This window comes from Dermochelys coriacea, chromosome 5 (assembly GCF_009764565.3).
Source record: "Dermochelys coriacea isolate rDerCor1 chromosome 5, rDerCor1.pri.v4, whole genome shotgun sequence".
Classification (NCBI taxonomy): Eukaryota; Metazoa; Chordata; order Testudines; family Dermochelyidae; genus Dermochelys; species Dermochelys coriacea.
In genome coordinates this window covers 63,129,256-63,153,284 of record NC_050072.1, presented here as the reverse complement: position 1 = coordinate 63,153,284, position 24,029 = coordinate 63,129,256, and the positions used below count along the sequence as shown (strand labels likewise).

At 43.8% G+C, this 24,029-nt stretch overlaps 1 protein-coding gene across 2 annotated transcripts in view; it reads right to left on the bottom strand.

The window, feature by feature from the left end:
- LOC119855860 (leucyl and cystinyl aminopeptidase) overlaps positions 1-24,029 on the bottom strand; it is a 111,152-nt gene that overhangs the window by 20,456 nt on the left and 66,667 nt on the right. For both annotated transcript variants that reach the window (XM_043515336.1, XM_038402703.2), the window contains 7 exons: positions 23,789-23,927; positions 16,387-16,518; positions 14,393-14,513; positions 13,653-13,807; positions 13,182-13,295; positions 11,179-11,310; positions 1,032-1,163 (listed from right to left, as the gene is read on the bottom strand). In XM_043515336.1, coding sequence (XP_043371271.1) covers positions 1,032-1,163; positions 11,179-11,310; positions 13,182-13,295; positions 13,653-13,807; positions 14,393-14,513; positions 16,387-16,518; positions 23,789-23,927 — 925 coding nt within the window. The remainder of the gene's footprint in view (positions 1-1,031; positions 1,164-11,178; positions 11,311-13,181; positions 13,296-13,652; positions 13,808-14,392; positions 14,514-16,386; positions 16,519-23,788; positions 23,928-24,029) is intronic.

The window sequence follows — 24,029 nt, the reverse complement described above, 5'->3', positions numbered from 1 at the left end:
CAGGTTTACAGTGTCTAGGCACCATACTAGCCAATGTAAATTTTGTGCCATTGAAGCCCCCCCAGCTCCCGGAAATCACTGAAGTGTAAGCAATGCTCTTAAAAATTAATGTCTGAAATGTTCAGCATGCTAACACTGATCCATGTTCTTATCTGGCTTCTGTCATTAGAGCATCTCTTAAATCCAATAAGAACAGGAAGGACTCCAACAAGGGAAAGAATTTCTTCCCTCCCACGGAAGGTGACTGAAAAGTTTGTTTTCAGTTTTTCTTTTAAATGCTTTAAAAGAGCATCCTCTTCTCCTTTACCCCAGTTCTTGAGGCTATTGTATGAAGTTAAAATAAAGAAATGGATTTTCCATTTTGTTCTAAACACAATGATGTTTATGATCAAAAGGAAACCAGATTTTATGGTTGGGATTTTCAGAAGTACTCAGCTTTGGCCTAACTGCTCCCACTGAAATAAATGGGAGAGTTAGGTCAACGGTGAGTATTTTAAAAAGTCCAACCCAGTAAGTATCACTGGTGGAACAGAGATTCAAGCTTTTCTTCTGTACTAGGGCCCAAATTCTACAGATGTTTAAGCACATGAGTAATTTTATTCATCTGTCTAGTCCCCACTGACATCAGTGACACTACCCATGTGAGTGAAGTTATGCATAATGCTTAAGTGTCTAAAGGCTCAGGGCCTATAGCATAACACTAGCAACATGAAAGTTATGGTTCTGAATACCTTCCCCATTCCACTTTTCCACTCTTTTTAAAACACAGGGGAGAGGAGGGCTAGCAGGTTTGGTGGCTCTCTTCTAGGCACAAGTATTGCTCATTTATGTTTGTGCATCTCTGCACAGAATTTTGGAATGAGTGATCACGAGCAGAATGACTGACGAACAAGAAATTTTCAATATATGCCTGCAATATATGGTCTTATTTAGTAATACTAATGTAAGGAAATAGAAAATGTTTTTCCTTTTAACATCTCACTATAGCACATCATGTAAAAACCAAAACTAAGAATATCCAAGACAGTTACCTCATTCATGCTGTCCCATAAATCATCGCTCCGGGTGGATCCGTAGCTGTGATTATACAAATAATTCTCAATCCCAGCTTGAAAACTATCATGTTTGATATACTTTTTCAGCATGAACAAAAGGGAAGCTCCCTTAAAAAAAAAAAAAAAAGTCAGTAAGAGAAAAAGCATTTAAGAACCCGATTCAGGAGAAGCATGCACAGATTACAAGACTGTCAGTACTACTGGCTTTAGGAGATAATTTAGGAAAGAATAACTGAGATTCTGGCACAGGGAGTTTAGTCTGAATGCAATTATTTTGACAATCTAAAATGCTTGGGAAAATGTTTATAGATTTAAAAAAAAGACAAAAAACAAACAAACAATGAAGTTTCACTGACATTAACTTAGTTTGAAAGACTTCCCAATTAGTACCATGTGAAAGAAATGGCGTTCTGGTGGATGCATCGTCGACGGTTGTCAGATTTCATTAATACTACTGTTAGGTGCTGTACCTCACCATCCTTGAGAGAGCTGGTGTTAAATACTAATATGTAAGCAACTACACAAGAATGATATAGAGCCAAACAGCAATCATAAAAGAAAGCAAGATACGTCAGCAAGTGAAAACAGGGAAGAGAAATGCCAACAAGTGTATATATATATATGGATGCTGCTTGTTTAAAAGCTTAAAAAGCACATGAAAATATTTTGTAAAATAAGCCTTTCAAACTGCTAAGTCTGCACAGTGCTAAGTATTATTTTTAGATCTGTTTCCATCAGTGAAGTCATGGAGCAATTCATGTCTGCAGACAGAACTGTGGTTTTACTTAGTTGAACACAAGGATCCTCCATGGAAACATTCCTACATCACAGCAACCCAGTCAATAAATGGCCCAAGGGTAGACAGATTGCAGCTAAAGTGACACTGACCCTGAACAGTTTATGTACGTCACACTATTGGTACCAAAACATACATTGGAGAAAGAAAGAAAACTGAAAGACCTTTGGGGAACTCCAGCTATTTAACATTTGTGCCGTGTCTAGACTGACAAGTTTCTGCACAGTAAAGCAGCTTTCTGCGTTGTGACTCCCGAGGTGTACGCACTGCCAAGCCACTTAGGGCGCAGAAACTGCGTGATTACAGCTGTGAAAAAACCACCCCAACGAGAGACGTAGAGCTTTCTGTGCCGGGACTACAGCACTGCGGTGTCAGTACAGACACCCTGATCAATAACAGTGCTGCAACTGGCCTCTGGGAGGTGTCCCACTATGCCTGTTCTCACCTCTCTGGTCATCGGTTTGAACTCAACTGCCCTGCCCTCAGGTGACCAGTGAGCCTCACCCCTTAAATTCCTTTAAAAGTCCCCTTCCTGTTTGCTCGGTGATGTGTGCAGTGGTCTCAACACATCTTTCTAGGTGGCCGAACTTGCTCCACACACCAGGCGATCCCCCGCTTGGAGCATTGCTGAGCAGCTGGGGAGAGGAGGCTGTCCAGTCCCAGCTGCGCTCCAGCCATAGGAATTATGATACCTATGGAGAGATTTCACGATGCATGACAGAAAGGGACCATGACCAGGACACACTGCAGCGCAGGGGCAAAGCAAAGGAGCTGCAGAATGCCTACCACAAGGCGCTGGAGGCAAACCACCGCTCCGGTGCTGCGCCCACGAGCTGCTGGTTCTACAAAAAGCTGAACGCAATACTTGGTGGTGACCCCACCTCCACTGCAAAGGCCAATGTGGATACTCTGGTGGCTTGCATGCCAGTCGAGAGTGGAAATCTTGGATGAGGATGTGGAGGGGGACCCAGAGGCAGAGAATAACTCAGAGGTCAGAGATGCATGAAGCCAGGAGCTCTTCTCTACCCTGGAGCAGGCTAGCCAGTCACAGCTGTTGGAGCTTGGCAAAGTGCAAACAGGAGGCGGTGGCCCCGGTAAGTGGCTTTGATTTTGGGAATCACTGAAGCAAATTGTTGGGAGCAGGAGGGTTGCAGAAAGCAGGCTTGTTTCTGTATGACGTGCATACTACCACATGCCTAGTCTGAGCGGTTTAACAGGGGGTTGATTGACTCCCTCACTTCACGGGAATCTCCCTCAGATCTCCACAAAACTCTAATGGAGATACTAGGAAATCCACTGCTGCATGTTCTTTGGCAGAGCTGCTTTGTTTTTTACCCCATTAACGGTAACTTTCCCGCACCACTCTGCCACATTGCTGCACACAGGTGAGCCGCATAAGGGCCAGGACAGAAGCTGCAGTCTTGGAGATGATTCTCCCTTGACTCCCTGCTCACCCTCAGCAGCGAGATATCTTCCATAATGAACACAGCCTGTGGAAAATGTGGGGACAGTAATAATTATAAGGCCCCCCCCACAGTGCTGGCTCTCACCAAGAGCCACATGCCCAGTGTACAGTATGATCCTGGAACACTGATTTCCCCTACCCCTGCAGTTACTCATCATTTTGGGAGTCTGGCTGACCCCAAGGAAGCATGCATGAGCCACAAGTTAGTGATAGCTATGTGAATAGAAACACGGCTGCTACTCTGAAACCTATGTGAATAGTGGCTGTGTTTTAAATCACTGAATCAGTGGTCTTTGTGTTGCAAACAAAACTGCTTCTGTAAAACGATGCATTTTGGCTTCACAGAGATGACCCTGGGAGCCCAGCCTCCCTCTTCGTTATCACCAGCTGAACAGCTGCGCAGAATTAGAAAGCAGCCACAAAGAACTAAGGAGGACTTTCTGCGCGAGGTTATGATGCACTCCATGGCTGAAAAACAGGAACTGAAGGAGTGACAGGACAGTGAGAAGTGGGACCGAAAGGAGAATGTGGCGCACCAGAATGAAGCCATGGAGCAGCTTTTAAACATTATGGAGTGCCATGCGGACATGCTCCAAGCACTACTAGCACTGCAAACCGAGCAGCTCCACCCCCACCTGCAGCTGCTGTCGCAAAAAAACTCTTTGCCATGCGCCTCCCTAGACACCACCAACACACTCTTATCAATCTCCTGGCTCCAGTTTGTACCTGCTGCATTCCACTATTCTCCCATCACAGTTCAGCATTGCGGACTCCCAGTATCCACTGCACTCAACACCCATCTCTCTGCAGCTTAGCCCTGCTGAAGTACAGAACCCACTGCACTGTACTCCAAAGGAGAATGTTGGATATGATTGTGACGTTGCACCCCATAAGGCTCTATAGAAATATGCTTAAGATGTATATATGACATAATTGGAATACGTTTTATGCTACATATGCCATGTAACATATCTCTGTAAAGGTTATGATCTACTGAATCTATTCATCCTATTTGTATGCATGTGTCATTTTTGTATTCAAAGTTATGAACATTGGCTGTGTACTTGCTTGATTTTTAAGTAGCCTTAGTAAAGCATTTGGTCAGCGTCTTGAGAAAGAAATGTGCAAATTAAGTACCCAATCAAGAAGCACTTAATGGACAATGGATCTTGGAAGGCTCCTATCCACATAAGTAGTCTCTATGAGGATGTTCAAGGTAGCATGTGAAACATGGCTGCTACCTGTAAGTTCCGAGTCATGCATGGACATGCGACTTGCCCATGTGACTCCAAAACTCCATCTTGTAGCTGGAATTCTACACAGGGGGAGGGAGGGGTATCCACCCACAAGCGAAAGTCTATTTAAACCCCTGGGAGACCCCTCCATTTTGTCTTCAGCTGGCTCAAGCTGGCTTCAGCCTCTCCACCCCCAAGGATACCTGAAAGAAACTGTACCAAAGAACAGTAACTAGAGGGGGGTGAGTGATTGCTGGACCCAAGTCTACAAGGAGACTAGTCTGTAAAAGGAAGCTTACTGGAATTCCTCCGAGGGTGAGGTTTTATCTGTATTCAATTTTCTTACTGTATTAGGCACAGACTTGCGGGATTTTATTTTATTTGGTAATTCATTTTGTTCTGTCGGTTACTACTTGGAACCACTTAAAATCCTACTTTGTGTATTTAATAAAATCACTTTTTACTTATTAATTAACCCAGAGTATGTATTAATACCTGGGGGGCAAACAGCTGTGCATCTCTCTCTATCAATGTTATAGAGAGCGAACAATTTACGAGTTTACCCTGTATAAGCTTTATACAGGGTAAAACGGATTTATTTGGAGTTTGGACCCCATTGGGAGTTGGGCATGTTAAAGGCAGGAACATTTCTTAAGCTGCTTTCAATTAAGCTTGCAGTTTAGGGGATGTGGTTCAGACCTGGGTCTGTGTTTGTGGCTGGCAAGCATGTCTGGCACAGCCAGGCAGGGATCTGGCTGTCAGGGAAAGCAGAGGCAGTAGTAGTCTTGGCACATCAGTTGGCAGTCCCAAGGGGGTTTCTGTGATCCAACCTGTCACAATGATACCTGGACACACACAAATCTTTAACAGTCCCGGGACCTCACCTCCTCCTGGGATCCTCCCTTCCCCTATCCCCCTCAGTGCTGATGTGTTCTCTTTGTTTGTCTCTCTCCTCCGGTTGTTTTTTAATAAAATATTTTTTTTGGTTTGAAATCAGTCTTTATTCCATTAATTGAAAGCAAACAAAGCCCTGCAAAGCAACAGGCAACTTTCTTAAACCTTCTTAGTGCATCATCTGCACCAATCACAATCACCTCCTAGCATTACAAGCACTGCACTCCTGAACATAGCAACAAATATTAGTGGCTTTCAGGTTCAGATTGCTACCTCAGAGCATCCCGGATTCTTATGGCCGCATGCTGCACCCCTCCAATAGCCCTGGTCTCTGGCTGTTCAAATTCAGCCTCCAGGTGCTAAGCCTCGGCAGTCCAGCCCTGAACAAAGCTCTCACCCTTCCCTTCACAAACATTATGGAGGGTACAGCACACAACTATAAGCATAGGAATAGGAAAGGAGTACTTGTGGCACCTTAGAGACTAACAAATTTATTAGAGCATAAGCTTTCGTGAGCTACAGCTCACTTCATCACGAAAGCTTATGCTCTAATAAATTTGTTAGTCTCTAAGGTGCCACAAGTACTCCTTTTCTTTTTGCGAATACAGACTAACACGGCTGCTACTCTGAAACATAGGAATAGGGTCATTGGCCAGGTCCAGCCTCCTATATAGGCAGTGCCAGGGGCTTTTAAACAGCCAAAAGCACACTCAACAGTCATTCTGCACTTGTTCAGCCTGTTGAACGCTCCTTGCTGCTGTCAAGATGCTCCAGGTATGGCTTCATAAGCCACGGCATTAAGGGGTAGGCAAGGTCTCCCAGGATCACAAATGGCATTTTGACTTCCCCTACGGTGATCTTCTGGTCTGGGAAGAAAGTCCCTGCTTGCAGCTTCCTGAACAGGCCAGTGTTCTGAAAGATGTGTGCATCATGCACCTTTCCAGACCAGCCTGCATTAATGTCCATGAAACACCCACAGTGATCCAGAAGCACCTGAAGAACCACAGAGAAATACCCCTTCCAATTAATGTACTCGGTGGCCTGGTGTCAGACTTTGAATATATGTGCCATCTATCGCCCTCCGCAGCTCAGGAAGCTCATTTGTGCAAAGCCATCCACAATGTCACGCACGTTGCCCAGAGTCAGTCTTTCAGAGCAGGATGCGATTTCTGGTCCAGCCCACTTCCATCAACACAAGTCCAGCAGTCAACTTTCCCACTCCGAACTGGTTGGCGACTAATAGGTAGCAGTCCGGAGTAGCCAGCTTCCACAGTGCAATCGCCACGCGCCTCTCCAACGGCGGGGCAGCTCTCATTCTCGTGTCCTTGTGTCGCAAGGTTGGGACGAGCTCATCACACAGTCCCATGAATATGGCTTTCCTCAGCCGAAAGTTCTGCAGCCACTGCTCGTCATCCCAGACGTGCATGACGATGTGATCTCACCACGCAGTGCTTGTTTCAGAGCCCAAAAGCAACGTTCCACTATGGTCAGCATCTCCGTGAATGCCACAAGCAATCCCGTGTCATAGCTACTATCTGTGGCGAGATCAATGTCAAACTTCTCTTGCCTTTTAATTTAAGGAATAATTCCACTGCCACTTGTGACGTGTTAGTCAGAGCAAGCAGCACATCGATCAACAGTGCGGAATCCATTCCTGCAGCCCGAAGAGGCAGAGCATGCAGGACACAAACCGTTGAAAGATGGCGCCAAGTGCGGACTGAAGCACAGGGATTGCTGGGATGCGAAGCAATGCATCACGGGGCATTGGGACAGGACCCAGGATGCCCCACGACCACCTCCGCCTTCCCACAACTCCTATTAGCTGAAGAGGAAGAGAGGCTCTGTAGGACAGCTGCCCAGAGTGCACCACTCCAAAGACCACTGCCAGTGCCACACTATTGCGCAGGCAGCTAACAGCGTGAATACACAACAGAGGTTTCCCTTCAGTGCTTTCTGAGCAGCGCTGTAATTGTCGGTGCAGTAACTCTGCCAGTGTAGACATTCCTAGTTTTCAACTGAGGGTTCCTCCATGGAAACATTTCTACATCACAGCAACCCAGTCCATAAATGGCCCAAGGATAGACAGATTACAGCTAAAGTTTACAGATTAAAGATTACAGCTTGAACAGTTTACGTACGTCACACTGTTGGTATAAAAAAAACAAAAACAAAACATACACTGGAGAAAGAAGAAAGAAAAAGACCTCCGGGCCACTCCAGCTATTTAACATTTGTGTGACATCACAAGTGCTGCTCTTAACAAGTTTTGCATGAATATTTTAGAATTTAAGGAAGACATCCTCAGGGAATTTAAAGGCTTTAGCTATCTGAACTGCAGGTGTGTCATTTATTAAAAAGCTTTTTAAACACTGGCAATCTTCACTTCTTTGCATGCTTGCATTTGTGCTTTAGATTTGACTTTATTTGCTCATTTTTTCATGAATTAGTGTAATGTGTCTCCAACAAATAGTTTGTTCTACTAGCATTTTCTTGTTTTTAGGAAGTGTTAAAATAACCTGGTGGCCTAGAAGTTTGTACTCCCAACTTCCTGTAAGAGACCAAGGCTCAATTTCTGATTCTGGTCTCCTTGTACTCCTTAGAGTGGGAGTAGTATAGAGGCTCCCTACTCAACAAGACCTCCAGGACAGAGGAGCTTCCCTCTGGGGACAATATGGCCACTGGTATGGGTAGAGTTTTGGTAGCCAGTAGGCACCTGGCCAGTGACCTATATTCTGGCCTTGAGGTACATGCCAACACTGGTATCCATAGGGGTCCCCCCGGTGGCCTCCATAGTCCCTTTGGCAAAGTCAAACAGGAAAAGGAAGAGCCATACTCCGAGGCATCAGAGTCCCAGGACCACAGCAACATGGGGGCACCAGTTTTGGATGGAGCCAAGAGACTATCAGATTCATCCATAATCCAGCTGGAGGTTGGGATCAGTGCCCCCGATGTAGACTGCACCGCTGGCTGCACAAGGTTTGCTGCCACTGGTAGTCGGTCCCGGTGTGGGCACTGGTAATGGAATGCTCGCGCACTTGATGTCCAGGGTGGGGATAGCCTACATGGGACAACCTGTGGGGTCAACTGCGCTGGTACCAAGGAAGGGCCCTGTACTGCCTCCAGCACAGTGTCCCCAGCAGCCCCAGGCAGGGGAGTCTCCAGGTGCCAGGCTGAGACTTTGACCATACACTCCAACTGTAGACCCAATGCGGGCACCAGATTTGCGAAGTCCTGGACGAGTGGCGAGGATGGGACCCACAAGCCAAGAGTTTTCAGTGGACCTCCTTGAACTGTCAGTACCAAACTCAACAGATGCCCAGAGGCCGGAACCAGAGTTGACAGTATGGTATGTCCACCCTCCCGTCCTGTATCAAGGAGAGTCAGAAGCACCTGCACCGTCGGGCATGCCGGAGCCAGCACTTAGCCAGTCTGTGCTCCTCTTAGGAGAGGTGGAAAAGTTACCTCAGGATCTGGATTGTCCCCAATCAGCTTTATGGGACCTCTTAATTGGTGTTGATGATGGAGAACGACTCCTGTGCCTCTTCAGAGACAACCCAGTCCCAGAACAGATGGCAGACATTCTCTCTGAGCCAGAGGGCCATCTGCGGCCTGAGGAAGCCCTCGGTACTGGGTGAGCCCTTATGGCCTGCTCAGATGGGACCTTTTGGTTGAAGCAGCACCTATGTCACCCGAGTCCATCTGCTGTTCTTTTAAGAAGAGTAGCAGCACTCATTTAGATGAGCTTTGCCCAGAAAAAGCGAGCATCACGTGTGGGGGTCGCTATTGGGGAATCGCCCCTCCACACAAAGGGCAATGCTTGAACCCCAGCGATGGCATCACCAGGGAGCCCTACCACTAAACAAAAACACATTACTAATTATCAACTATGTACAACAACTAGGCTGGGGACGGGGAGGGGGGAGAGAAGAAAGCCAAAAGTCATGAACAACCACCGCTGCCCAGAGCTCCAACTCCAGCTGATGGGTGGTAAGAAGCAACTGAAGGAGGTTGGGGTGACGCAGCTTTATATAGCCAGGGGAGGAGCTACAGTCATGAGGTGCAAACGCCATCCCTCTATGGGTACTGCTAGATCTCTGGCATGCACTCACCTACTTAGAATACACATCTGTATCTACTTGAAGAAAACGACACTTACAGAGCAAGACTAAATCAAAATTATTCAATGAAATATTCAATCTTTAGGGCCTGATCCAGATTCACTGAAGTCATTGGGAGTCTTTCCATGAACTCCAATAGGTTTTACATCAGGCTATTAAAGCGTAGGATTTAAACGTGAAGTAAAAAACTCTTAAAACCACATTCGTGTCTATGAAGATATTCCGAGTGAAAGATTGGATTCTGCATGCAAGACTGGATCACCTGCAATTCTTAGTCTTGCTATTGATTTCCCAGTAGCCCCTTAAAAGTAATCTCTTTATTAAGAAGGGGTACAATAATCATCTGGAGGCTCAAGACAACATTCAGATGCTATTTGGCAGTGCAAAGCTCCTGTCACCACACATCCTAGAGACAGATGCCAATCAGAGCCTCACAGGCAAGGCAGCTTGAAAGTGACATGCTCTTGTGCTTCCACTGGAGAGAGAGTGGAGCACCAATGGAAATGCAGAGGCTTCTTTTTGGCAAGCTGCTTCCATTGTAATGCTCCAATTGGCATCTCAGATGTCCCCAGGGTGTTGGGATGAGAAGTATTGGATTTTAAACTCTGTATCTATTTAAAAAGAAAAACAAAAAAGTCTTTCATTAGGTACTAGTTTCCCCCTACCCTCACACCCCTATCCCCCCAAAAAGCACAAAGATGATGAAAAGGTCAAAGTCAAATGTTAACAAGGAAAATAATCTGTCTTGCTTTTAAGTTAGTATGGAATACAACACAGAGCTGAAAACAAAAATAGGTTTAGCAAATTTAAATATGTGTTTAAGACGTGATGATGTCAATATTTGGGTTTATTTTTGTGTTGTAGTAAACTGGAAGTGTCTACAGGAACTATGGAGGAGGAAAGTAAGGGACACACACAATAGAGATGCAAATGAAATCTTTTCCTATGGAAAAATAGACAGATTCTTGGGTGCAGCTGAGTTCTGCTCAACACACAATTGAAATATGAGGGGGAAAGGGTGATTATATGCCACTTTTACATCCTACTAGTGCTGGGCCCAATCCTGATCCTAGGTCCAGTCACAATTTACAGTTGTCTCAGATCTGCCCTAATTTTCATCCAGCTACGATTGCCCGTAAGGAGTAATTCCAGGGTCTAGAGATCACCAGAGTACAAGAGGATTCCATGCACCCACTGCCCCACCTAAGTCCCTGGAGGGCTGGGGGATGCGGTGGGGGTTGATGGGTAAAGTTATGGAGGTTGTGGTGGGAAAGGAGAGGCACAGAACCAGCTACATTGGTGTAACATGACGCTGGGCACACATGTTAGTATACTGAATGGGATTAAATGCCTACTCATAGGAGAATAATTTAATCAGTATTAAAACACAGAAAATCCCTCATGAAATGTACAGTTTTCTCTTGAGATAAGAATAATGGAGGCCAAGTAAAGAAACTGGCATCTTATGAGCAGCCTAACTTGCATTTACCCACAAGGATAATTAAAGAAAAAGTTCCTGACTTAATGTGTTATTTCCCAAAAGAAGAATATTTTGGAAAAGAGATATGTACAAAACACATGAGAGAGTGATTTTGTTGGCCTCTTCTGAGGTTACCTTGATATAGGAAAGCGCATCAAACATTTCTTCAATCTGCTCTGAAGACTGGACAGCAGAGGAGATTGGACGTGAGGCGCTTAAGGAGTCTTTCATCATAGTCTTGAATCGTAGTTTCAGGAATTCTTCATCCTAGAAGAGAAATAGGAGTTTATGCCCACGTGAGAAGTTAGAACAATAAAGGATTATGCCAAATTCACCATAATTCAGAACTGGAACGCAGAGCCAGGAATAGATAAGTTAAGCTTTCCCTCTCCCTGCTGTCCTATTTACTTGGCATGGTAGCCTACTCATCTGACCCTCTCCATTTTGAGGCTCAGACTCGCTCGTTTCTTCTCGCACTGGAGACAGCAAACCAGTCAGTCAATCTCCTCTAAGATCACCATTGTTAGCTCACTGTGCAACCATCAGCTCTCTTCCTCCCAAACCGTAGCAGCAGCAGCTTACTAATGGACACACCTATAAACCTTTATCTGCATTGCCACAAAGAGAGCTACCATGAACAACTTCACAGCCTACAAGGATAAAGAGTCCAAAGACCCAGTCTCTTCACAACCAGCCTCTCTTCACAGCATAACTGCAGATATTCAGCTACAGTTAAAACCCTTGGCATTCAATAGAGGTAGGATTTTGTAGAGTCTGTAATTGGCATCATTTGTAACTTGATTCTGTGTTTGGCAGCATAATCAAGGCACATACATATTCAAGTCAATGGGACTCTACAGAGCCAAAAGGTTTGGTATAGGCAGATCCTTTTGCAGTCTCAGGGTCATATACTGTAAATTTGTTGGTACAGGAACCAGTGTCTGTTATTTGCATCTATAAAGCAGCCTGCACACCCACAGTATGATGCTGTATAATAATCTAACCATAATCACTTGCCATAGGTATGAACATCTTCAGAAATACTGAAGTGTTTTAGCCAATGCATTGTCTAACACAGGTTGGACTGGCAATGGTTTATATAATCCTTCCTCCAAATGAATGAACTAATGAGGCTGAAGAAGTGATTCCACAACAATTAAAGTCTAAAAAAATTACAGAAGTCACTGGACTATAGAATGATGTGTTAGGAATACACACACTGAACATTAAACCTGATCTTCTTGGCACCAGAACCTTGAATCTTTATTACATTCTAGATTTACATGCAGCAACTTTAAATAAACGCACTGAATATTACCAAAGTACCTCTACCTCCTACACTTACGAGTCTGACCTACTACTATCCAACAGTGAGATGGCCGATATTTTGCCCTTTTTTATTTCAGTGGGGCTCTGCCAGGGTGCAGAGGTCTGCTAATGTGTTTATGAGTGCAGGATTGAGGCCTTAGAGCACTCCTGATAAGAAAAAAAAAATCAATGAATAAAATAGTCAAGTTGCTCTGGGGCCAATATATATTTTATGTGAAGATTTAGATACTATTTTCTTTAAGTGTGCATGCGGGAGGAGTTTGATAAAACATTTTTGGCACCACCAAGTGATGAAATTTTAGGCTTCAAAGCAGCAATTTAACTTTTTTTCTTTTAAAGTAACTTTTCAGTCAAACAAGTTGCAACCAAGATTCTAAATGAGATTTAGAAGCAAAACACGCAACTTGCACAGTAGGTTAAAATACACACTCGTGCAAAGTGTGATTCAGTGTTAAACACTAGATCACTGATTAAACAAAGCAAAAAAGTTTTGCACATTGTTTTGTGCCTATGAAGAAAACATCAATTTATCTGTTTCAAAGGAGGTCACATGTAAAGGAGTACATGTGCAAATTTGTAGGCCACTTTTGAAAATTTAGCCCACACACAATTTTATTTAAACAGTGATTAAGATTCCATATTATTTGTAATCTTATCAGTGAGTGTCCTTGGAACGATTTAGATTACAATTTATGTCAAATTTTCATCACCTAAACCTCATCAAATGGAGGTAAAAAAAATTTTTATGTCAGAATTAAAAAGAAACCTCACTGATGGGAGAAAACTTCAGATTTAGATGCAGTACTCACAGTCTGCAGCTCTGGGAAAGTTCTTTCCATGGCATAGTATTCCATAAAAGTGGCAAATCCTTCATTCAACCAAAGATCATTCCACCATTCCATAGTTACTAAGTTACCAAACCACTGGAGGGGTGGGAGAGGAACAAAAAAAACAGTTTTTAATTGTGCAAGATGTGAGAAAAGTCAGTCAAATTTCAAGATTATAACAAACGTATAATCCAACCAAGAAAAAATACTTTATGAAGGGCCACAAACCCTATGTATAAGGCAACATTTAGTTGTGCTTCCCCACAAACAAGTTATGAAAGAGATTATGACCCAGAGGTCAAATAATTTCCAGTTTCCTGCTACACCAAGAGCAAAATACCCACAAGCACTATACCCGGTGCAGTGCATATCCTTAGCAAGTGTAATAGGGAAGGGGAAGTGTTAGAGTGAGAGAAGATTGCATTGTTAAAATATAGCATTTCAATCCAGTACCTGATGAGCCAGCTCATGAGCTATCACCGCAGTTACCAGCTTTTTATCCATTGCTGAAGAGGTTTTAATGTCATAAAGGAGTGTTGTCTCTCTAAAGGTGATTAAACCCCAGTTTTCCATAGCACCTGCCTGGAAATCAGGAATAGCTACCAAATCTGGGGAGTGAGGGGAAATAAATAAAATGAACCAGACAGTCACAAGTTACAGTAATGCTGCACTTCAGATCTACCTGCTTTACCACAATTTATATCTACAGATAGCAATCTACCAAACTTCACTATTTAGCCACCAATGCTGCAAACACTACATGCTAGCTGTAAGTAAACAAATAGTCCCATTGATTTAAAGAGCAATCACATACAGAGAAATAGTTTTGCAGGTTTGTGTCAGGTAGATATGGTCACACATACTGAGAATTCTCTATGTCCCTATCTGAGCATATAGTGTTAAATGTATAGCAAAACTTCTCCAGAGGGCACACTGAATTGGCCTTTCTTACACCAAAGGTTTGCAAACTTCTTGAGCCTGGGACCCATTTCCCACACACTCATACAAGCCCAGTTAAATAGCTATTGAATTTTAATATTTTTTTTAAAGTCAGGTTTTGGAGGGGTTTTTATTCTTAAATTATTTTTATTTTGAAAAACCCTCTGAAGTATGGAGGAAACTGCTACTTATTAGAAAATTATTATATATTTATTTATATTTTAAAAAAAAGAAGATCGATGAAAATGCTTTACCTAATTTTTGAAGAGGATACTCTATATGAAAATACTTCTGATAAAACTCCAGGAGCTTCACTGCTGTGTCTAGGGCATGCTCAACTTGGCCTAGCTTCTGTGGCATGGCATATATAGATACCTGGCAAAATAATGAATAAAATAATAAATAATAATAAATGAGAAGCAAGAAAATATTTCATGGGATGCAATCACAAACAGCAAGAGAGGGAAGTGGTAGGCAAAAAACTAAGTGGATAGGGGCAATTCCCTTGTTAGTTTTAAAGGAAATATATATAAAAATCACATGCATTTGATATCAAAATGTTTGGAGATTGTTGTCACTTCTTTTATTCATTTTCAGTTGAAACTGTTTGAGGTACATTTATCCCCCAAATGCATCTGAATGTGTGTAATACTAGTTTGAGTCCAGATGCATAGGTTATGCATTTGTTGATGACAACTCTAAGAATGCAATTCTCCCAGGAGATACTGTTCTTCGCACCACTTAAACGTGGAGCTCAGGTAAACTGGATGAGGTAGAGAGGGCAAAACAGAGATTCCATACATCTTGTGAGCCTGAGGGTCTCGCTGTATCAGTTCCAAAGCAGCTAGAACCAAGGGGATTATTGGGGAGAGGCCACAGAAATCTTGTTTAGGTAGATCCAGTTACTCCAATCCCTCCCCACCCAGTACAGTAGGTATGGAGAGGTAGCAGCTGCTATTCCAGCTGCTGAGATGCTGTGTTCCACTCCGATGACTTGACTGTGGGAATGCATAAATTCTACCCCCTTTAGTTTTCATTCAAAATCTTAGATCAGCATTTGTGCCTGGAATTGGGGAATTTCTCCCCAGTACAAGCAACCAAAGGAAAAATAAAGCTACTCCAAACTGGACCACAGAGCCTGGCCTATTTATCTCTAATTACAACTATTTGCCCAGGCAAGAAGTGATGTCTGATAAAAATCCACAATTTTACTCTATATATCGGTTTGGAACAAGTTAGATCAAGGTAATATTTCTTAGCAGTATATCTGATCAGGGCTTTCTTTCCCTCCTGCAGCTTTGTTAACAAAGCTACTCTTTGGTTTCTTCTAGACAAGTACTAGTGTTTTCCATTTCACCACAAAGGGGCAGCTCCTGCTAGTGACAGGGTCTGATTACCAAATTGTTACTCATGTGAAGCTCCCACACCCCTTGCATGACTAAATACTGCAAGATCCCTCCCAAGTATCTTCCTTCTTGTCATTCTCTAGTATACAGCTTCCCACCAACCCAGCAGGCCATATCCCTGAAGCAATGCCATCAAAAATTAAATGAAGTCAAGAGCAGTTGCCAGGTGCTCAGCACTTTTGAAAAGTCAGGCCAGAAATATTCAGGCACCTACATATGGACTTAAAATTCTGGCCCGAGTCTGTCCTACTTGAAGCATAGACTAGTTTGGATAGTCGGCTCTAGGTAACATAGATATAGAGCCCAACTCCCTTTTTTGGGTACAGGAGAGTGCTTCTGCAGTCCCCTGCTCTCATGTGCGGTGATGTGGGAGAGAAGTAGCCATTTGGGAGAGGGAGGGCAGGACAGCACTATTGTCACCTGCCATGACTCCGCGGGGGTAGACAGGTTAACATTCCAGCTAGGGCATCACTGGAACTCTGCCAATGGAGCCTGCGCAGGACAGGCACCAAATCCATCTCTCTTCTGGCTGGCTTGGCACTGCTCCTTCACAGACAAGCCCTTCCCACTTTGGGCACCAGCTCTGGATCCCCCAGCACTGTGAGCTGTGCAAGTGGCTTGCACCACTATACCTTGCTCTGGGCAGACTTTCTGCAGCCAGGAGCCTGCTGTCAAGTGCTGTCAACACAAGCGGGCCACCGCTCTGGAATCAATCCAGTCCACAGCATAAGATCATTTGCTAGACACTCTTATAATAATAGGTGATAGGCACAGAGTAAGCAGGAAAACATCTGAGTGAGCTACTCGTATGTGTAGAGGTTAAAAGTACAATGGAAACATACCAGAGTCCTATTAGTCTCCTTACTGATATTCTTCAGATTTGCAACAGTGAACGCTACAAGGTAAGTACTCATCTTCAAACTCACAAAGAATTCATCTTGAACTATTCCAGCTGCCACAGGGATGGTTACATTCTGCATATTTAAAAAAAAGACAAACAATCAGATAAAGGACTAGGAGACAGTATAAAGAAGTTACACCTAGAGTGCACAATGGCAACTATAAGTAAGTTTGACAGACCATTTTACTACAGTAGAACCTCAGATTTATGAGCTGACTGGTCAACCACACACCTCATTTGGAACCAGAAGTATACAATCAGGAAGCAGCAGGAAAAACAACAACAAATACAGTACAGTAGTTTGTACTGTTCTGTGTTAAACAAGCTACTAAAAAGTAAAAAGGGAAAGTTTAAAAAAAAAAAGAAGATTTGACCAGGTAAGGAAACTTGATTCATTTAAATAAGATGGTTAAAAGCAGCATTTTTCTTCTGCATAGTAAAGTTTCAAAGCTGTTTTAAGTCAATGTTCAATTCTAAACTTGCAAAACAACCACCATAACATTTTGTTCAGAGTTACGAACAACCTCCATTCCCGGAGGTTCGAGTATGTTTTACACTCCTAAGATACTAGTGGCCATGTAAAACCCCAAGATATATAGATAGGCAAGTTGCTCATTATGTAACAAAATGTACTTATGATGAAGCTAACATTTTCCAGGTCTACTTTACATGCCAGACAGAGTTTATGAAAACCCTATATGAAAAGTACACAGCATACTACAAATTAACTGACAACACAGAACAGCGAAGGTTTGGGGATATATCTGTTATTTTAGGCGGCTTTTGTAGCCACAAAATTGAGTTATCTGCCTTATCCTCCGCATAGTACCTACATTAGGCTGCACAGCTGACTGAATGAAAATGTATAGTTCATACAGCTGGGGGGGGGGAAGGGAAGTGAAGAGACAACAACCTTGAAATAACGTATTTCCTGTTTGTCAGGCAAGAAAACTTGGCCATGATCTGAAAACACATCAACTTTCAGCCTGAGTCTCATAAATTTTAAGCCTGAAGGTACCATTATGACCCTCTAGTATAACCTACATTACAGAGACCACATATTTTCACCCAATAATTCCTGTATCAAGCCCACAACTTCTGGTTGAATTAGAATGTGTCTTTCTGAGACAATCCAATTTTACCTTAAAGACATCAAGTGATAGAGAATCTACCACATCCCCTTGGTAAGTTGTTTCAATGGCTAAATGCCCTCACATACAAGTTTACACTTTATTTCCAATCTCAAATTTGTTTAGCTTCAACTTGCAGCCATTAAATCTTGTTATGCCTTCATCAGCTAGTTGAAACAGTACTCTTCTCTGAAACCTTCTCCCCATGTAAGTACTATTTATAGACCTTGATCAAGTCACGTCATCAAGTTTTAACCTTCCTGTGGATACATTAAATGCTTGAGCTTCTTAAGTCTCTCATCATAAACTCAGGTTTTCCCAGAGGCCTCCAATCATCCTTATAGCTAACAAAAAGATGTCAAAAAATTGTAAGAGTGTAGACATTAGAACTGGACACAGTATTCCAGTCTCACTAGTGCTATACACAGAGGTAATGCCAATCCTCTGCTCTTATTTAACATTCCACAGTTTATGCAGCCAAGATTCACTTTAGCCCTCTAGAGCTCCCAATGTAATGCTGTAGCTATGTTCAGTTGGTTATCTACCATGATCCCTAAATCCTGAGAAATCTCATGGACTTGAAGTTTAGCATGTGCTCAAGTGTTGGTAGGATCTGGGCCTAAATTATCAAATCTAAGTTAATAAAGATACTACTTTCCTTGTCAATAAGTTGCATACAAGACTTGGAGCTCCTTATAGGGAGCCTGCAAAGATGTCCTTACAAAATCAGAGTGAAAAGTCACTGAACCTGTCGTACTACATGTAATGTACTGTAGATTTAAGAAATCATATGGGATTGTATAACTAAACAACTTTTGTAATGCATATGCACAAGATGGCAAGTATTCTTGACAGAATGCAAAATTAAGAATCAACTAATATAAATTGCATATTCAGAAACATAACCATTATTCAGTTCAGAAATCAAAAAGGTATTATATTTCAAATTACAAGGAGCCAATCTAAACATGAATAATGAGCGAATAATTGTTTTTAGATGACAATTTCATTAGTGAATTGATTATTTTACTTACTTTTATTTCTTGTCATGCCCACAAAGTGGATTCTCAGTGCTAAGTGAGGGACTTTACTACCCAATTCTCATTAACACCTTTTTCACACTGAGTGAAAAGGAACCTGGAAAATGCTGTTTTTAGAGGTTAGCAAACTGCACACTCCAGGTGGCAAGGTGCAGGGAGCAACTGGAGCACCGCTGATTTTAAATAAGGGATGGCAGGGGGAGTAACAGGAGGTGTCTGCTTAATTCAATTGTCCCTTAATTAAAAAAAAAAAAAAAAAAAAAGGAAACACCCCCTCTCCCCAAAAAAATTAGAAATGGTGCAGGGGGGGAGAAAGGACTAATTACAGTGTGGCAGAAGTACCACAGTGGAAGACAGACAAGCTAGGGTGGTGGTGCAAGGGCAGATGGAGGGAATCAATCTGGGAACAGAGGAGCCAGGAGGAGAAGCAGTTGCTGACTCATCTAGGGAGCTCAGGAGAAGAGAAGCAGCATACAAATTTGCCATCTAATCTAGTTGCCAAACCCAGGGCACAATGTTTGGTAAAAGTAAGGGGCTGAGCACCAAATGGTTGCCCAGCATATCTCAGGCATAGAAATATTTTAGATATGCTGAAGAGGTTGCCTGGGCTCTAGTTGAGTGGGCCCGGATGCCTGTGGGAATGGGCATATATCTTCTATTTAGTAACACTGTAATGCATCAGGGATCCACTTGAATAGGAAGAGATGGCCTGATTTCTTGCAGCCTTTTCCAGTACCACAGATAAAGGGGGTCAACTGAATGGCTTTGTTTTGTCTAAACAAAGGTCACTGGAAACATCTAATGTATGGAACTTGCAAAAAGAAAAGGAGTACTTGTGGCACCTTAAAGACTAACAAATTTATTAGAGCATAAGCTTTCGTGAGCTACAGCTCACTTCATCGGATGCATTTGGTGGAAAAAACAAAGGAGAGATTTATATACACACACAGAGAACATGAAACAATGGGTTTATCATACACACTGTAAGGAGAGTGATCACTTAAGATAAGCCATCACCAGCAGCAGGGGGGGAAGGAGGAAAACCTTTCATGGTGACAAGCAAGGTAGGCTAATTCCAGCAGTTAACAAGAATATCAGAGGAACAGTGGGGGGTGCGGTGGGGGGAAGAAATACCATGGGGAAATAGTTTTACTTTGTGTAATGACTCATCCATTCCCAGTCTCTATTCAAGCCTAAGTTAATTGTATCCAGTTTGCAAATTAATTCCAATTCAGCAGTCTCTCCTTGGAGTCTTTTTTGAAGCTTTTTTGTTGAAGGATAGCCACTCTTAGATCTGTAATCGAGTGACCAGAGAGATTGAAGTGTTCTCCAACTGGTTTTTGAATGTTATAATTCTTGATGCCTGATTTGTGTCCATTCATTCTTTTACATAGAGACTGTCCAGTTTGGCCAAGGTACATGGCAGAGGGGCATTGCTGGCACATGATGGCATATATCACATTGGTAGATGCGCAGGTGAACGAGCCTCTGATAGTGTGGCTGATGTGATTAGGCCCTATGATGGTATCCCCTGAATAGATGTGAGCTGTAGCTCACGAAAGCTTATGCTCTAATAAATTTGTTAGTCTCTAAGGTGCCACAAGTACTCCTTTTCTTTTTGCGAATACAGACTAACACGGCTGCTACTCTGAAACCTGTCAGTATGGAACTTGGTTTCTCCAAAGTCTGAGTGTGATCTGGGGAAGAAGATAGCGACGTTGTTGGTTTGAATTAAATGATAAATCAGACACCATCTTAGTAGAAATTTAAGGTGGGGACTCGATGCCACCTTAACCCTGTGGACATAATGCGGGGGAGGCAAGAGAAGTCATCCTACTGTTAGTGCTCGAATCTCGCTAACTCTTCAGGCTGAGGTGATAGCCACTAGGAAGATTGTTTTGACTAAGTTGATGAAGTAAGGACTTGGATATGCTTTCCATGAGGTCCATAAGAACTATATTAAGGTCCCAGGATAGGAGAAGCTTCAGGGTGCATGAACCAGTGCTTTTAGAAATTTTGAAACAATGGGATGAGAGAACACAATATGAAAGTTTTAACAGGAAGGTGGCAAGTTGAAATGACTGCTAAACGGACCCTCACAGGGCTGATGGTAAGCCTGATAGCTTGAACTGTTGGCTATGACCTACACTCTTGGGAAAAGAAGCTTGTAATGGGTTGAGACCTTGTTATGAAGCCCAGATAGAAAAATTCTTCCACTTTAGAACATAAGAATGGGGTCTGATCCAGTATGGCCAATGATCCATCTAGCCCAGTATCCTGTCTTCAGACACTGGTGGTGCCAGATGCTTCAGAGAGAGAGAGAGAGAGAGAGAGTGAACAGAACATGGTAATTATTGAGTGGATTCATCCCCTGTTGTCCAGTCCCAGCTTCTGACAGTCAGAGGTTTAGTGACACACAGATCATGGGTGTTCCTAACTAACTAACTATCTTATTAGAGATCAGCACTCCTTTCTTGGGAGCTCATCAGTGAATGAGATCTTGTCACAGGCTAGGTAGTCATATTTAGCAAACAGGGTTTTATAGCTGGCTGTTTGCCCTTGAAGAAAATTCCAGAAAGTAGGCCTTTCTACCTAAGAGATCAAATTCTTGGGCTTTTAGTTCTTAGGAGTGTGGTCCTATCTGCTTGGATCTCTCCTTTACTGCAGATACCATGAGGAAGTTAGGAGTTGCTAAATCCTTTTGGAGTGACTTGGTATCTTTCTCTGCTCATTTTGATGTTGGAAATATAAAGACTTGAACCTGCCATAGGTATTTTACAGGCTCTTGGATGCTTTCATTTATTTGCATTACCTCTCTGCCTGGGAAATCAGAATGGGTAGTATCACATAACATATGTGCTTTCTCCCTTACAGATAATTCAGTGTCCTGAGTGTCTGCTATCATTCCCAACAATTCCTGAAAGGGCTTGAAGTCATCAGAATGTGATATTGGTGGGGATGTCATCGCCTCATCCAGAGAGAAGGAAGATAGATCTTCAGGATTATTCAGCTGAAAAGGGTTAAGAGGAGTCTCTTGGGGATCTTGGAAGGAGTCATCTTCTGATTCTTCCTCCTGAGAATCTGCCTCCTACTCATATTCTTATTCTTTTGGGTTGTCTACTTCATCAAGGGATCTAGCAACGGACCTAACTGGCATCTAGTGGATCTAGACCACTTATAGGTAGAGCAAGAGGCAGAGGAGCACCTAGAGGGTATATAAGGGGCCCAGAATAGTTGAGAAGGTATAAGGAGAAGTCTACCCAGGATGTCAGGATGCTGTGGGTGGGTTTGGTGGAAGAGAGAGTTAGGAGTTCTGGAGGTTAAATCCAAGGGACACTGCGCTTGAGGAATTCCTAGGAAGAGTGGTGGGAAGAACTTCTGTATCAGGGCCTCTGCTAGATTCTGGAAAGAATGAGTGAACAGCAAAAAGAACGAGTTTAGGCTCAGCCTTTAGGTGGCAAGGTGCCTTGGCACCAAGTAGTAATCTAAAGAAAGGGAAGATTTTAAACAACCAACAGGGCAGAAATTCATCATTATGCTAATTTATCTAATATTTACAAACCAAGCTGGTGGATGGCTGCTAGGAGGTAGCAAGCAAACACAGCCAAGTTTTACCTCGCTGCCGCAGGCAATAACTGGGAACTGAAAGACAGCTGGGGACGCTCTGCGCTATAAGCAGTGGTGAGCTGGAGCCGTTTCCCACTGGTTCGCTAGAACCGGTTGTTAAATTTAGAAGCCCTTTTAGAACCGGTTGTTCCGCGAGGGACAAAAAGTGGCGCCTTAGGCGGCGACTCCATGGGTGCTCCAGCCCTGGAACACCCACGAGGAAAATTTGGTGGGTGCAGAGCACCCACCGGCAGCTCCCCGCCCCACCCCAGTTCACCTCTGCTCCACCTCCTCCCCCTTCCCTGAACATGCTGCTCCGCTTCTCCACCCCCCCACCCCAGGCTTCCTGCGAATCAGCTGTTTGCGTGGGAAGCTGGGGTGGGCTGAGAAGGGAGGCGGAGATGAGCTGGGGCGGGGGGACACGAGGAGGGCCGCCCGCGCAGCAGGTAACCCGGGGGGGCGTGCAGGGGAACTGCTCCCCGCCCCAGCTCACCTCTGCCTCCCTGGGCCTGAGCAGGAAGCTGTTGCCTGCTTCTCAGCCCTCCCAGGCTTCCCACCGAACAGCTGATTCGCAGGGAGCTGGCGGCGGGGCATAGAGAAGCAGAGCAGGGCTGTGCGTTCAGCGGAGGAGGCAGAGCGGAGGTGAGGTGAGCTGGGGCCGGGAGCTGCCTGTGGGGGCTCTGCACCCACCAAATTTTCCCGTGGTTGGTCCAGCCCCGGAGCACCCACGGGGTGGGCACCTAAGGTGCCACTTTTGATGTGATCAGTGGGGGGAGTGGCCGCTCCCCGTCCCCCCCAGCTACGCTCTCCCACCCCTAGGAGCCAGAGGGACCTGCCAGATGCTTCCTGGAAGCTGCCCCAGGTAAGCACCTCTGGGACTCCCCACCTTGCCCCCTGGCAGGTGCCTCTGACTCTCAGGGGTGGGGTGGGCACCCACTACCGTGGCCCACGAGACCCTCCTACCCGGTTCTGGGGGCAGAGTCCCGGAGTGGCGGGGTTGGGCAACGACCCCCTTGTGGGGTGAGGGGGGAACCCGTTAAGATTTTGGCAGCTCATCACTGTCTATATGCGATCCTGTTGGGGAGCACAAGGACATGTAGGGTGCAGGCACTGTCCCAATGGATGCTGCAGAACAGAAGATTTCAATCTTGTGCTCATGCACACCATAAGTGGGATCCACACGGACCAAACCTCGAAGAAGAATCTTAAGTTCGACAGAAAGTGGTGCAACAACTGAAGTGCATGTAGATATACAGTCCCATGCCAGTTCAGTCCAACGGCTGGGTGTAGCCATTCAACATTCCTATAGTACATCCAGTACCATGTAGTACACTAAACAGTTATTTGATCTGGGATACACTCTAAATCTAAATGTGTAAGGTCTTTGGAGCAAGTCAGCCTTTTCATTACATGTTTGTATGGTATGTTGCACAGACCCCTGCCTGGGTCATCTATGCACTCTTGTGACACAAATCAACAAAGTGATTCAGAGTACTTTTAATACAGAGCACCTAAAAGACACACATACATCCTTTAATATTCGTGCATTAGAAGAGCATAACTTTACCTTTGGCATATTTGACAGAGTGGAGTGCTGTTCATCTCTCTTGATCTTAATTAAAAAAGTGGCTTTAAGTGCTGGTTCATCAAAGCACGGAAAAGCAGACCTTGCAGCCAGAGGCTCAAACTGAGTTGCTGCAAGCCATCTAATGGAGAGAAAAGACACGTTAAAAATATAAGAGTTGGTATTCTTTAATAAATCAAGAATGATTACTTTGAGGAATGGAATGGAATGGAATGAAGTTTTA